This window comes from Crocuta crocuta, unplaced genomic scaffold, assembly GCF_008692635.1.
Source record: "Crocuta crocuta isolate KB4526 unplaced genomic scaffold, BGI_CrCroc_1.0 scaffold506, whole genome shotgun sequence".
Lineage (NCBI taxonomy): Eukaryota > Metazoa > Chordata > Mammalia > Carnivora > Hyaenidae > Crocuta > Crocuta crocuta.
In genome coordinates this window covers 2710961-2722870 of record NW_027528991.1, presented here as the reverse complement: position 1 = coordinate 2722870, position 11910 = coordinate 2710961, and the positions used below count along the sequence as shown (strand labels likewise).

Sequence of the window (11910 nt, the reverse complement as noted above, 5' to 3'; positions counted from 1 at the left end):
TGAGGCGGGAGCGTGGGGCTGGCTGGGAGGGCGGCGGAGCGACGGGAGAGAGGAACGGACAGGAAGGAGCGTCTGGGGGGAGGGCGGCCTGCGCTGGGCGGGCTCTGCGTCGGGGGAGTCGGGACGGGCCGAGGGGGGGCTGCAGGAAGGGGCAGGGGCAGGACCCAGCGGCCTCCTCCGTGTCCCCGGGTCCCCCAGCCACACGGCGTGTGCACACCCCAACTGTTTTCCCCGGCCCTTCCTGGAGCTCTGGCCCAAGCTGGGGCGGGAATGTCACGAGGGCAGGGACGCGGCCGGGGGCCCTTACCATGAGCACGCCGAAGGACCACCAGTCGGCGCTCTGCGTGTGTCCCCGCCGGTTCACCACCTCGGGCGCCATGTACTCTATGGTCCCGCAGAAGGAGTAAGCCCTCTTGTCGTGGTCGATGGCCTCCTTGCTCAGCCCGAAGTCTACAGGGGACAGCACAGGGCGCCGCGTCGGTCGTGCGGACTCAGGACCCGCGGCTCCCGCGTCACCGGGAAGAGTGTGCCCGCAGGTGCCCCTCCCGCCCGCTCTGTCCGGCACAGAACCCGCCTCAGGCGCCAGCGGCCTCGTGCTCCCGCGTGGCGGGTCCCAGAGTCTTCGAGGAACCTACAAACCCGGAGAGCCTGGTGCCAGGATCAAGGCATCGCACTTCTTAGGGACCGACCAGCAGGGCGGGGACCGGCGGGGCTGGAAGCCGGGACGGAGAAGCCGGTGCCGCTGGGCCGCTGGGCCGGGACGCAAGTGGTCGCTCGGGAGGAAAGGTCTGGAAGGGGTTCCGGGCAGCAGGCTGCTGGGGCAGGAGGTCCCGTGGTGGGGCACCAGGGAAGACGGCGTTTGCCGTGCGCTGGGCAGCGAGCCCGCACCCTCCCCCCTGCAGGAGACCCTCACCCGGGTCTCCCTTCTTGCATGGCGGGCGTGTTCGTGCACTTGCCGGGTGAAGAGCATGGGAACGCGCTGGATCTCAGAGGACGGTGGCCCTCGGTTTCAGGGTGTTTGGGAAGAAGGCCACTATCACTCGGGTCCTTCCAGGGCCTGGGGAGGGTGGAGCGAGGCCACAGGCCGGGCAAGGACGTCACACTGCCCCTGGGCGGTGTGCTCTACTCGCAGCCTGGGGGGGGGGCGCTGCCGGTCACCTGTGCCTGGCCCAGAGGGCAAATCATTACCCGGTATTAGCCCGGGGGCATGAGTAATAATAGAATCTGTGAGTACTAGACCAGGGAGAGCCCAAACTCTGTAATATCACAGATACATTTGACGTGGTAGCTCGGTGCTATTCCGGCCACCGCGCACACGTGTGGCACCTACGTTATACATGCAGTTCCTCATTCGGCAGAGATCACTTCTGAAGCATTAGCACAATCTTAAATCTCCACCTGCCACGTAACCCTGAGGACATGACGCCAGAGGTGCCCAAAGCCCTGCGGGGGGTCTGAGAGTCTGGTTAAATGGACAGTCAGGATCTGGTATACAAGTTCATGAGAAATTTTAGAAATCTAACTCTCAACATTAACGAGCATGTAAAAATATTTGAGTAATATTCATTGCGGGTAACTAGACGTGCCGTGCCAGTACTGGGATCCTGGGGGAACCGGTAAACTCACCCCTGGGAGACAGGGGAGGGGAGATGCCACAGTGAGACTGCGTGGGGGCCACGGAGCAGGGAGGGGAGGCCTGGGGAGAAGGGGTGAACAGAGGAGAGAGGGCTTGGGGAGGAGGGGTGCAGAGGAGAGGGGGCCTGGGGAGAAGGGGTGCAGAGGAGAGGGGGCCTGGGGGAGAGGGGTGCAGAGGAGAGGGGACCTGGGGAGAAGGGGGGCAGAGGAGAGGGGGCCTGGGGAGAGGGGTGCAGAGGAGAGGGGACCTGGGGAGAAGGGGTGCAGAGGAGAGGGGGCCTGGGGAGAGGGGTGCAGAGGAGAGGGGACCTAGGGAGAAGGTGGGCAGAGGAGAGGGGGTGCAGAGGAGAGGAGGGGTGCAGAGGAGAGGGGCCCGCATCCAGCGCCCGAGGGCCTGTGCGCAGGTCACCTTCCAGGGCAGAGGGGCCCCGCAGGCGTGATGGAGTCAAGGCTCTTGAGACGGGGCCTTCTGGATCACTGACACGGACAGGGCCCTGAGTGAACTTGAGCAGAGTCACAGGCCGGGGGCTGCCGCACTGGCGGCTGTGAGCACGGGCGGGGCCGCAAGGGGGGACACACGCAGCTCCTAGAAGGTGGAGGAGGCAGCGCACGGGCTCTCTGGTGCCTCCAGGGGGACCGTGGCCTTGCTGACACCTTGACCTTAGCCCCTGCGGCCTCCCTGGACCTGCGGCCTCCAGGCTGTGAGATGAGGGGTGTGCCCGTGAGGCACCAGGCCTGCGAAACCTGTGGCAGCGGCGGGAGGAAACGAACACAACGGGTGTCGTGTCGCTGGGGCTGTTTTCGGTGTGGCCCAACTTGGTGGCCAGGGGAGGGTGTGAGGTCTCAGGAGAAGGACGGGCCTGGGACGAGGTGGAGGCAGGTCAGATGTGTCCCACGTGGTCCCTGGAGGCGGGACGGGATGCAGAGTGGGGACACCCTAAGGGGATTTGCCCTGAGAGCATCGTGATTCTTGAACAAAACAGCCAGGGCTGAGAGTCTGCAGGGAAGGTGCTGGAAGGTTCTCTGGTCGGAAGGAGAGAGAAAAGGAAGGGAACCTGGCAAGCTCGAGAACTTTCTAGATGCTACGAGCACACACACCAGCACAGCTCATCCACATCTGTGAAAACTTCAGCCAAATTGGACATTCACGTGCCAGCACTGGCGCCAGCTGGGCTGTGGGTCCGAGCTGCCCCCCCCCACCCCTGACCAGGGCCGCGGGGAAGTCACCGGGGAGACCACTGGGCTTTACACACCTGTGATCTTAATGTGTCCCTCTTCGTCCAGCAGGATGCTGAAAGAGAGGGAGAAAACAGACGCGTTACGGGTGGCCCAGCGGGCAGGTGGGCGCGAGCTGGGAGCAGTCAGCACACAGGCTCGCCGGCTACGCGCACATGGGGGCTTGCACATTACTGCGTCCCCCGCCAGCAGCTTCTGGGGGCACGAGTGGACTCAGATCCATGCTGTTTGGGGTTAACCAGGCAGGAGCTGGGACCCGCAGACCTGAGACCTTCTTACGCCCATGGGAAGGTTCCAGAACCCTACAGACTGACCTGTGTGGAGACCGTGATTGACAGGGACCAGGATCGCCTGGGCCTGTGCAGGTCTGGAGCCTCTTGAATTTTCCTCTGGGCCAGAGGCCCCCTACTTCTCCACATCACCCCTCCATGAGTGCCACACTGGCTCTCGGGACCCACCCGAGCTCTGGGGGGCATGTGACACCTTGGGCCCTGGCACCGAGGACCTTGGGGTTTTGCCCGGTCATCGGAGCTATGCCACTGGGTCCAAGCTCTTGTCACAGTAGCATCTGACATCTAGACGCCCCGGCGGGGGGCGCTGGCCCTGCCCTGCCCGGCTCTCCCGCGGAGGGCACTCCTCACCAGCCAGCAGAGGGGGGTCTATATGGGCGGACGCAGGCCAGCAAGCACTTGGGGAAGCCCCTCTTCCGGCTGTCAGCCCTCAGGGTCCCTGGGGCTCCTAGCTTTCCATCCCTTTTTCTGCTGTCTTTAAATCCTGTCCCATCAGCCCTGGGGGGGCACAGGGGTACCACCCAGCCTGAAAGAGACCAGGAAGTGGAACGGACAGAAACCAGAGCAAAGCCTTGAGGACTCACCTGTGATGCCTTAAACAATCAGGGAGGCCAGGGACGTCCTGCCCCCGGCTAGCAGGTGGGTGGACCTGGATGGACCCCGGTGCTGAGCCAGGCCCAACACAGGGCACGCAGTGCCTTCCACGTACACGGGGGCTGGGGGAGCCTAGAGCCGCCAGATTCACAGGCAGAAAGCAGAAGGGGGGTGCCAGGGCCTGGGGCAGGGGCGGCGGTGAGGGGAGGGAGTGTCTCACGGGGACAGAGACTCAGTTTTGCAGGAAGAGAGTTTGGAAGATGGGCACTGTCACACAGCGATGCGAGTGTGCTCTCTGTCACAGGGCTGCACACGTACACGGTCAAGATGTCGGGGTGCCTGGGGGGCTCAGTCGGTTAAGCGTCCGACTTCAGCTCAGGTCATGATCTCATGGTTCGTGGGTTCGAGCCCGGCGGCGGGCTCCGTGCTGACAGCTCAGAGCCTGGAGCGGCTTCAGATTCTGTGTCTCCCTCTCTCTGACCCTCCCCTGCTTGCTTTCTCCCTCTCTCTCTCTCTCAAAAATAAACAGTAACAAAAATGAAAAAACGGTTAAGATGCTAATTTTATATTGTTTTTCTTATCATAATTAAAAACATGTCATGGGATTAAAAAAAAAGGCCTACTATTTTAATGTAAACGTGAAGGGAAATGTTATGGCACATAATTAAGATGACAATTTATCATGAGAGAAGCAAACATTTTCATCTTTGCCTTTCAGTTACACTTAATCTCTGCCCAGAAAGGAGCAACCTTCAAGATTAATCCCCTGCTAAGTCCAATTGACAATAAAAATCTTTCTTCAGCTCTGCAATTAAATATTCCTATTTTTAACTGTAAAGATCCCTTTGACCTTTAAAGAGAGAGAGAGAGCCGGGGTAATGGCCCTAACGGGTGCCCAGGGCCCAGGGCTCTGAGAGCCGCCTCCTGTTTCCGCTCCCTGAGGGAGACGGCCATCGTTTACAGGTCCTCCCAGAGGGAAGGACCCGGAAGACACGGCCTATTTGTGGTTCTGAAGCGTTTATTTGCGTGTGCGGCCAGCGTAGCCAACCGCTGCGGGCACTGAAGTCAAAGCCACGCGTGACCTGAACTTCCCGCCAGTGTTGAGCAGATGAACTTTGCCTCACGTACGCACGTTACCCAGCTGTTTCCTAAATGACCACCACGTCTAATAAAAATGGGCTCAGAGAAGAGCTGTCTTTTCTTCAGCTCGGTGTAGACAAAAGAGTAAAGGCTCCAGAGCACGGGCTGGGAACCCAGGGCGAGCCGTNACCACGGGCTGGAACCCCAGGGCGAGCCGTGCCCGCTCGGGCGCCTTTCCTGGGGCCGGCAGGAGCACCCACACGGCGGCGTCTGCGTGAGGACGGCCCCAGCCCTTGCCCTGGGGTCACCCACGTGGGAGTTAAGCAGAGAGCAGGGGCCCCCGGCGAGGGCAGCAGGAAGAGGGTGCAGGGGCCGCGCCCCACTCACTTCTCGGGCTTCAGGTCCCTGTAGATGATCCCCAGGCCGTGCAGGTGGTCTAAGGCCAAGGCCAGCTCAGCCAGGTAGAACTTGACGTCCTCCTCCGTGAACATCACCTGGTGGGAAAGTCGGAAAGAGCAGGGCCGTTCAGGGTCTCCCGTGGGCCGTTCCTCTGGCAGAGCTGTGCCGCAGCCCCTCACCACGCGGCCCTGCGGGGCGCACGCTCAAGCCACCTCCGCCCCGGAGGAGAGCACGCACGGCTCCCCCACAATGCTCTCCGGGCTCTTACCACGGGGAAACGAGCTCTCTTTGTAGTTTCTAGGTCAGGGAAGGTGGAAGCGAACTCCCCTACGAAGATGGCTTCCTCAGCCTGGGTTTCCTGCCTTCCCCCTCCCCGCCCCCACGGCTCATGCGGCTCCGGGGGGTGTTTCTGGGTGGATATTTGGACGTGAGTGGCTCTGCTCTGAACCGGCACGGCAGAGGCTGGATGACGGGCGCTGTGAGTGCACCTCGGGTCTCACCCCCTGGGTTTACGCAAGCCTGCCGTCCGCCTCAAGGGAGGCGAGTTCTGCCAAAGATAACAGGCAGGTGCAGAGTCGCTGGGGGCACCTCAACCCAGGCGCACACCAGCCCGGGTGCCCAGCCGACGTCAAAGCCACTGTCCTGGTGACACTTCCGTACCTCCGGTCTGGTTAAGAATCCGTGTGCGGCTTTTAACGTCACCTTACTTGAAAGCCAGATTGCTACCACAAACCATTTTTTTATAGTCACCACGAGAAATCAACACCGCGGAGACCGAAGTGTGTATTACCACCGAGTTCTTTCTCTGAAGGCGCAGAAGGCTCCCTGGGACGCACAGAATTAGAAAAAGGGCAGTTCAAGGAACGGGGTGGCGGATACTTGAGGCGGGTACAGGTGCAGCGCACCCATTTCGCAGAAGGGACGCTTCCCCTCGGGGCCAGGACACGTGCCCCGTCACCCTGGGGGTGACGTCTGGGGCATCCATCCTCATTGCCCTTCTGGCCTCTGGAGCCTCCTGGCCTATCTCCATGCTCGACGGCTGCCTTTCCTGCCTGTTTCTGTTCCACACTGGCTAGTAACCCACGGGCTCACTTCCAGTCAAGGTCTGCTAGCCCCCGGGCTCCGTGATCGGAATTCTTCTCTCTCTAGAACGAGCCTGGGCTGCGTGCGTTCCGTGCTCAGAGTGCAGCCCTATTTCCCTGCATGTGCAGGTCCTAGGCACATCCCAGGACGGCCCCCAAGTACCGAGGACAAACGGTAGCTGCAGAGAAGTGACACGCCCCCCGGATGCACGTCCTCGACGGAAGCCAGCACAGTGACCGACGTGGCGGCGCGCTGCGCACTGGCCTCGTCACAGAGGGAGCGGAAAGACGGTGCTTCCCTACTGTTCCCGAGAAGCTGGTGAACCTGGTGTGCAGGTTTACCCTTGGCAGCTTTGCCTTTACTCTGAATAGACGCACGTCCCCTGTGAGGTCACATGGGGCTGTTTGCTGATTATCGTCACCTTTCGGTCCAGAAGCCCACGGACAGAGCGTGTCGTGGCGGACACTGGGCAAAACCCAACCCAAAGGCCTGACTCCCCAGAGGTGAGGGCGAGGGGAGGCCACACTCATCGGGTGAGGCACTGGCGATGCCGCTGCGGCTGCGTCTTCGGAAGCCCGTGCGCACGAGCAGGGGCCGGACACCCGCTCCAGAAAGCTCTTCGCCGAACCTGGATCTCATTCCTCCAGCCCCAGGCTTTCACTCGATACCGCAAGGAGCCCAATGTGTCGCTTGTGCACTGTGTGAGGGACCCCTGTGACGGAGGGGGACAGCGGCGCAGGAGCCCTGCCCCGCCCCGGGCCCTACTGTCCACGTTGGACGCCGTGCAGGAGGGAAAGGTCTCCTGGGAAAGGAGCGGAGGGGGAGGAGGGGAAGGCGCTCTGAGCCCATGGTCACAGCCAGGTAAGCGCTGCCATGTGGGTAAGAGGCCGTGGGGACGCCTGTGCCTTTGTCTCCTGGGTTCTGTGTGACGGATGACTGACGACGGGCACTAGGACAGAAGCCCGCGCTCTGTCGCCCGGGGTAGAATGTGGTCCTCCCACACCGCGAAGCACGGAGCAATCCACGCCACGTAGGGGCCAGGGAGCTCTCGCGTTGTGTGGGGTGACATTCTGGAAAGTTCTCATGTCGGGACTGTGAGGTCAAGACTGTGCCTCAGGGATGGGAAGTGGCTGGCGGTCATGGCGAGCACGTGTGTGCAGGCCTGGTCCCTGCAGGGTGGGCGGGCAGCGCGGGCGCAGTGTCGCCCCACGACCGGACGTGAGACCCAGGGAACAGTCCTTCTCGCTGTCCCTACAGCCTCTGGGCACATATGCTCCTCACAGGGCTCCTCGGGGCTGCTCGCGAGGCGTCGGGGGCCGGCAGACTGCCGCCCATACCCCGTATGCCGCTTGGTTCACACAAGCGCGTGCACACTCACACACACACATGCACACACTCACACATGCACACACACCATATGACCCACAGCAAACACACACACTCACACACAGAAGGCACGCTGACACTACCCCACTCACACCACATTCACACATGCACACACACACATACACACTCCTGCCCTCACCCAACACATGCACACACACTCATCCACACACGCGCGCACACACACACGCATACCCCCACATGCACACCCCTCCACACACATGCACACACACCATACGACCCCACAGCAAACACACATTCACATACACAGCAGGCACGCTCCCCATTCACACACACACCACACACAGCATACATGTTGACACTCCCACACACTTATGTGCACACACCACACATACCTTGACACACCCTGATGCTCACATTCTCACACACACACACATACTCTCTCAGACACAACACACACTCACACATACACACTGTCACATGTACAGCATGCACACATACACACACTCATATACACCCTCATACGCACTGATGCTCACAGTCTGTCACACGCACACCACACACTCTCACTCTCACACTTACAGCACAGAGTCACACACAGTATGCACATATACACTCTCTCTCACAGCATACACACACTGTCACACACACAGCACACACACACACTCTCTCACACTCACAGCACACACACAGTCACACGCACAGCACGCCCCAGCCCTCCCGCGAGCGCGCTCCCCTCCTTGCCCCACGCACCTCTTTGGAGAGTCGGCTGAAGAGGTCACCTCCTCGCAGGAAGTCCAGTATCAGGTAGAGCTTTCCTTCTGTCTGAAAGGCTGTGGAAGGAGGGAGGGTTGGCATCCCAGACGCACACGGAACATGCCGGGACCTTCCAGAAGCAGGGCTGGGGCCGGGAAGGGTTTGGGGCAGAGCCTGGGAAAAGGGTGGTGGGAATGTGTCTATCTGTGCCCCTCACTTTTATGAAGAGCCTGGAGGGTCACCTCTCTCGTCTCTCCTCTCCTTAGCTCCCTCCTTGCCCTTGAAAGGAAGTTTTGAGGGTACCACGAGCTCCTATCTTTAAGGAGCTTGAAACCTAGCATTCGCTTAAAATATGGAGGGTGATGCCATTCTGGTGAAAGAAACTGTTGGGTCATACAGCGTTTCATTCTACAACAACACAAAAATATGTCACAGATTCTCTGCCAAGAGACGTTTTTTCCCACGGTATCAGCGATGATAATTTAGTAGCAAAGTAGAGCCCCCTCACTTCTGCTCCAGTTAGAACGGGGCATCCGGCTCTTCTGTTCATGAAGACCATGAAAGAGATCAGGGGGCCACAGGGAGAAGGCAGCCCCACGGCACGCAGGCCGGGCCCGGGACAGGGTGGGCAGGGGGTTCCTTCTGACCCAGTGCGCAGTTTCATTTTCCCTGGATTTGGGGGAAGTTAAGGCCTCTCAAAATAGGTTATGTTTTACTCGATTTACCGTAATGAAGCTTTACAATGAAAGGGTGATTCACTTCTGCCAGAATGTCTCTCTCCATCTTCGATCGGACTCGGTCACGAACTGCAAAACAGAAAACAAAGGCCTTCAAGAGACAAGAATGGAGTTCTAGAGAGCATGTTCCATGACACGTGAGCTACAAATAACTTCCCCCAGTGTTTGGTTACAACAATTTTCAGGCATACACAGAAGTCAGAATAGTAGGATAATGATCACCCTTAAATTGTCCACCTTCACGGGTGCCCGGGTGGCTCAGTCGGTTAAGCGTCTGACTCCGGCTCAGGTCATGATCTCACAGTTTGTGAGTTCAAGCCCCGCGTCAGGCTCTGTGCTGATAGCTCGGAGCCTGGAGCCTGTTTCGGATTCTGTGTCTCCCTCTCTCTCAGCGCTTCCCCCACTTGAGCTCTGTCTCTGTCTCTCAAAAGTAAATAAATGTAAAAAAAATTTAAATTATCCACCCACAGCCAACAATGGTCTGCATTCTGGCACATTTGCTTTCCTTCTCTCTCCCCTCACACGTACACATGTTTTAGCCAAACCTCGGGCCCCATGACATTTGACCCTCGGGGTGTGTTCGTGCAGCATCTCCTAGGAGGAAGGACAGTCTCTTACGTTACCGCTGACACGGCCGTGACCTCTAAGAAAACTAGCAATCATGTCACAATGTCACCTAATATCCAATCCATATGCAACACCCTCGGCCATGTGGCTTGCAGCTGTGGGTTTTTCCAGTCTGGGAACCAGTCAACATTTGCTCATTACTTGTGGCTGTTGTAATTCCTCACTCTACCTGCTTCTAGAACAAAATGGTCCCACTTTTTTTCCCTTGTGTTTGGTGGACATTTTGGTGAGGCCAGGCCAGTCTTTTGCAGACCGTTCCACATTCTGGGCATCTCTGTTGCTTAACAGGTGGCTCTAACTCCTTTATTTCTTGTAAACTGAGGTAGGGTCTGAAGACTTTGTAATATTGAGGTTGAATGTTCTGGGAGTAATCTCTGCTGGGTGAGGTCAGGTGCCTCCAATCACAGCAGATGAGGTGTGTGTGCTGCGTTACCCTCGCTAGGTGATGCTCAAGTTGACAATGTGAGGAAGGTGGCAAGTCACCAGTGTCACACATAGTGAGCTGCAGGATGACACTTGGTGTGGCCTGTGGGTTCCCACGACTCCTTCATCCAAGAGTGTTAGCACATGTATGTGATTCCTGCTTGCGTCAGTTAGGGTTACAAAATAGCGATCTCGTTTCGGATGGAACTAGAAATGAAGAGGAAGACTGCTTCTCTCTGACCTTGGGGATAATTACGCACTAGGGATTCCTAAAATAATTAGCGTGTTTTAACCAATTGCAATATTATTCTTTGTTGGTGTTGACATTGTCCAAAGTGTAGCCATCTGGGAATACAGATGGAATTCATTTTGAGGCAAAAATAAACAAGCCAGAGAGATCAGCACTTGAGAATAAGAATTACCCCAAGGTTCCCATAAGCAAAGTGACGCACCGGGGGCAGTGACCTCGTATGGCCCGTGTGAGCGGAGGGAGAAGATGTCCTCAAATATTCTTAAGCGTGACGAGTAGAGGTATTGCTACGGGACCGGGCATCTAATCCAACCATAATTTGGCCTGGTGATGTGTACTTTTAAAGTTTTATGTAAGAAGCACTTCCCAAAGGATGGCCGTGGTAAACAGCAACAAAGAGAAGATAACAAGCACCGGTGAGAACGCAGCAAGGACGCGAGCCTCGGGCAGAAGTGGGGGGTGAAGGACAACGGTGCAGCCTCGGTGGAAAACACACTGTCCGTTCCTCACCGTTACCCACACAACCGCCTGCGACGCAGCGCCCGCCCTGGGTCTACGTCCCAAAGAACTGAAGGCAGGATCTCGACACCTGCGCGCCCACGTTCAGCAAGCGCTGCCCCTCCTTAGACAGTAACACAATCGGACACGTGCGCTAGCAGGGACGGACCCTGGAAACAGCAGCCTGGGGAGACTAGCCAGACCCGAAAAAACGAATAGCGTGTGATTCTATTCATACGAGGTCCTTACAGCAGTCAAATTCCTGGAGACGAAAAGGAGCCGGGGCGGGGGGTGGGGGNACCCATGAAGCGTGAGGTCATGACCTGAGCCAGTCAGACGCTTAACTGACTGAGCCCCCCAGGCGCCCCCACCCCTGTGAATGTATTTAATGCCACTTGCAAATGGGTCAAATGCTCAACACGATGTCACGTCTATTTTATCAGCATTAGAGAGACGAGAGGGCCGAGGCGGCAGGTCACAGGACGGCCTTCTGCTGTGCCTCCGGACCCCACCTCGGCCTCGGGGCCGGACCACGCTGGTCTCAGCCCACTGGGGACGCGCGTCCGCCCGTCCTGGCTCTGTCTCGGGGGCGGGGGCTGCTCTCCGCTTGCCCTCTCCACACNAGTCGCGGTCTTCCCGGTCACCGCTTGTGAGGTACCGTGCGGACGCCGGTGCAGGCGCGGACGGCAGAGCCCGCCCCTCGTGAGGGCCGGCGAATGTGACCCGGGGCGGACCGGCCTCCCTGGCCCTGGAAGCTGGACAGCTGAGTGCGGGGGGCACAGTGCGCCCCCCTGACCTCGAATTTCTCTCCGCCGAGCTCCGGCCTCCTGTCCAGTCCCCGTCGGGTCTGTCGGTCTTCTCGGTGCAGAGCCGTCTCGGCCGCCAGCGAGTTAGCGTCTGGGAGCCCCGGGGGGCCGGCGGGTGGGGGTGGGGGGACGCCCCGGGGGGGGGGCCAGGC

At 59.0% G+C, this 11910-nt stretch overlaps 1 protein-coding gene across 1 annotated transcript in view; it reads right to left on the bottom strand.

Moving 5' to 3' along the window:
* RPS6KA2 (ribosomal protein S6 kinase A2) overlaps positions 1–11910 on the bottom strand; it is a 151428-nt gene that overhangs the window by 49224 nt on the left and 90294 nt on the right. Inside the window, exons 4-8 of the mRNA XM_077757413.1 lie at positions 9143–9223; positions 8415–8494; positions 5223–5329; positions 2889–2926; positions 308–450 (exon numbers count right to left, since the gene is read on the bottom strand). Coding sequence (XP_077613539.1) covers positions 308–450; positions 2889–2926; positions 5223–5329; positions 8415–8494; positions 9143–9223 — 449 coding nt within the window. The remainder of the gene's footprint in view (positions 1–307; positions 451–2888; positions 2927–5222; positions 5330–8414; positions 8495–9142; positions 9224–11910) is intronic.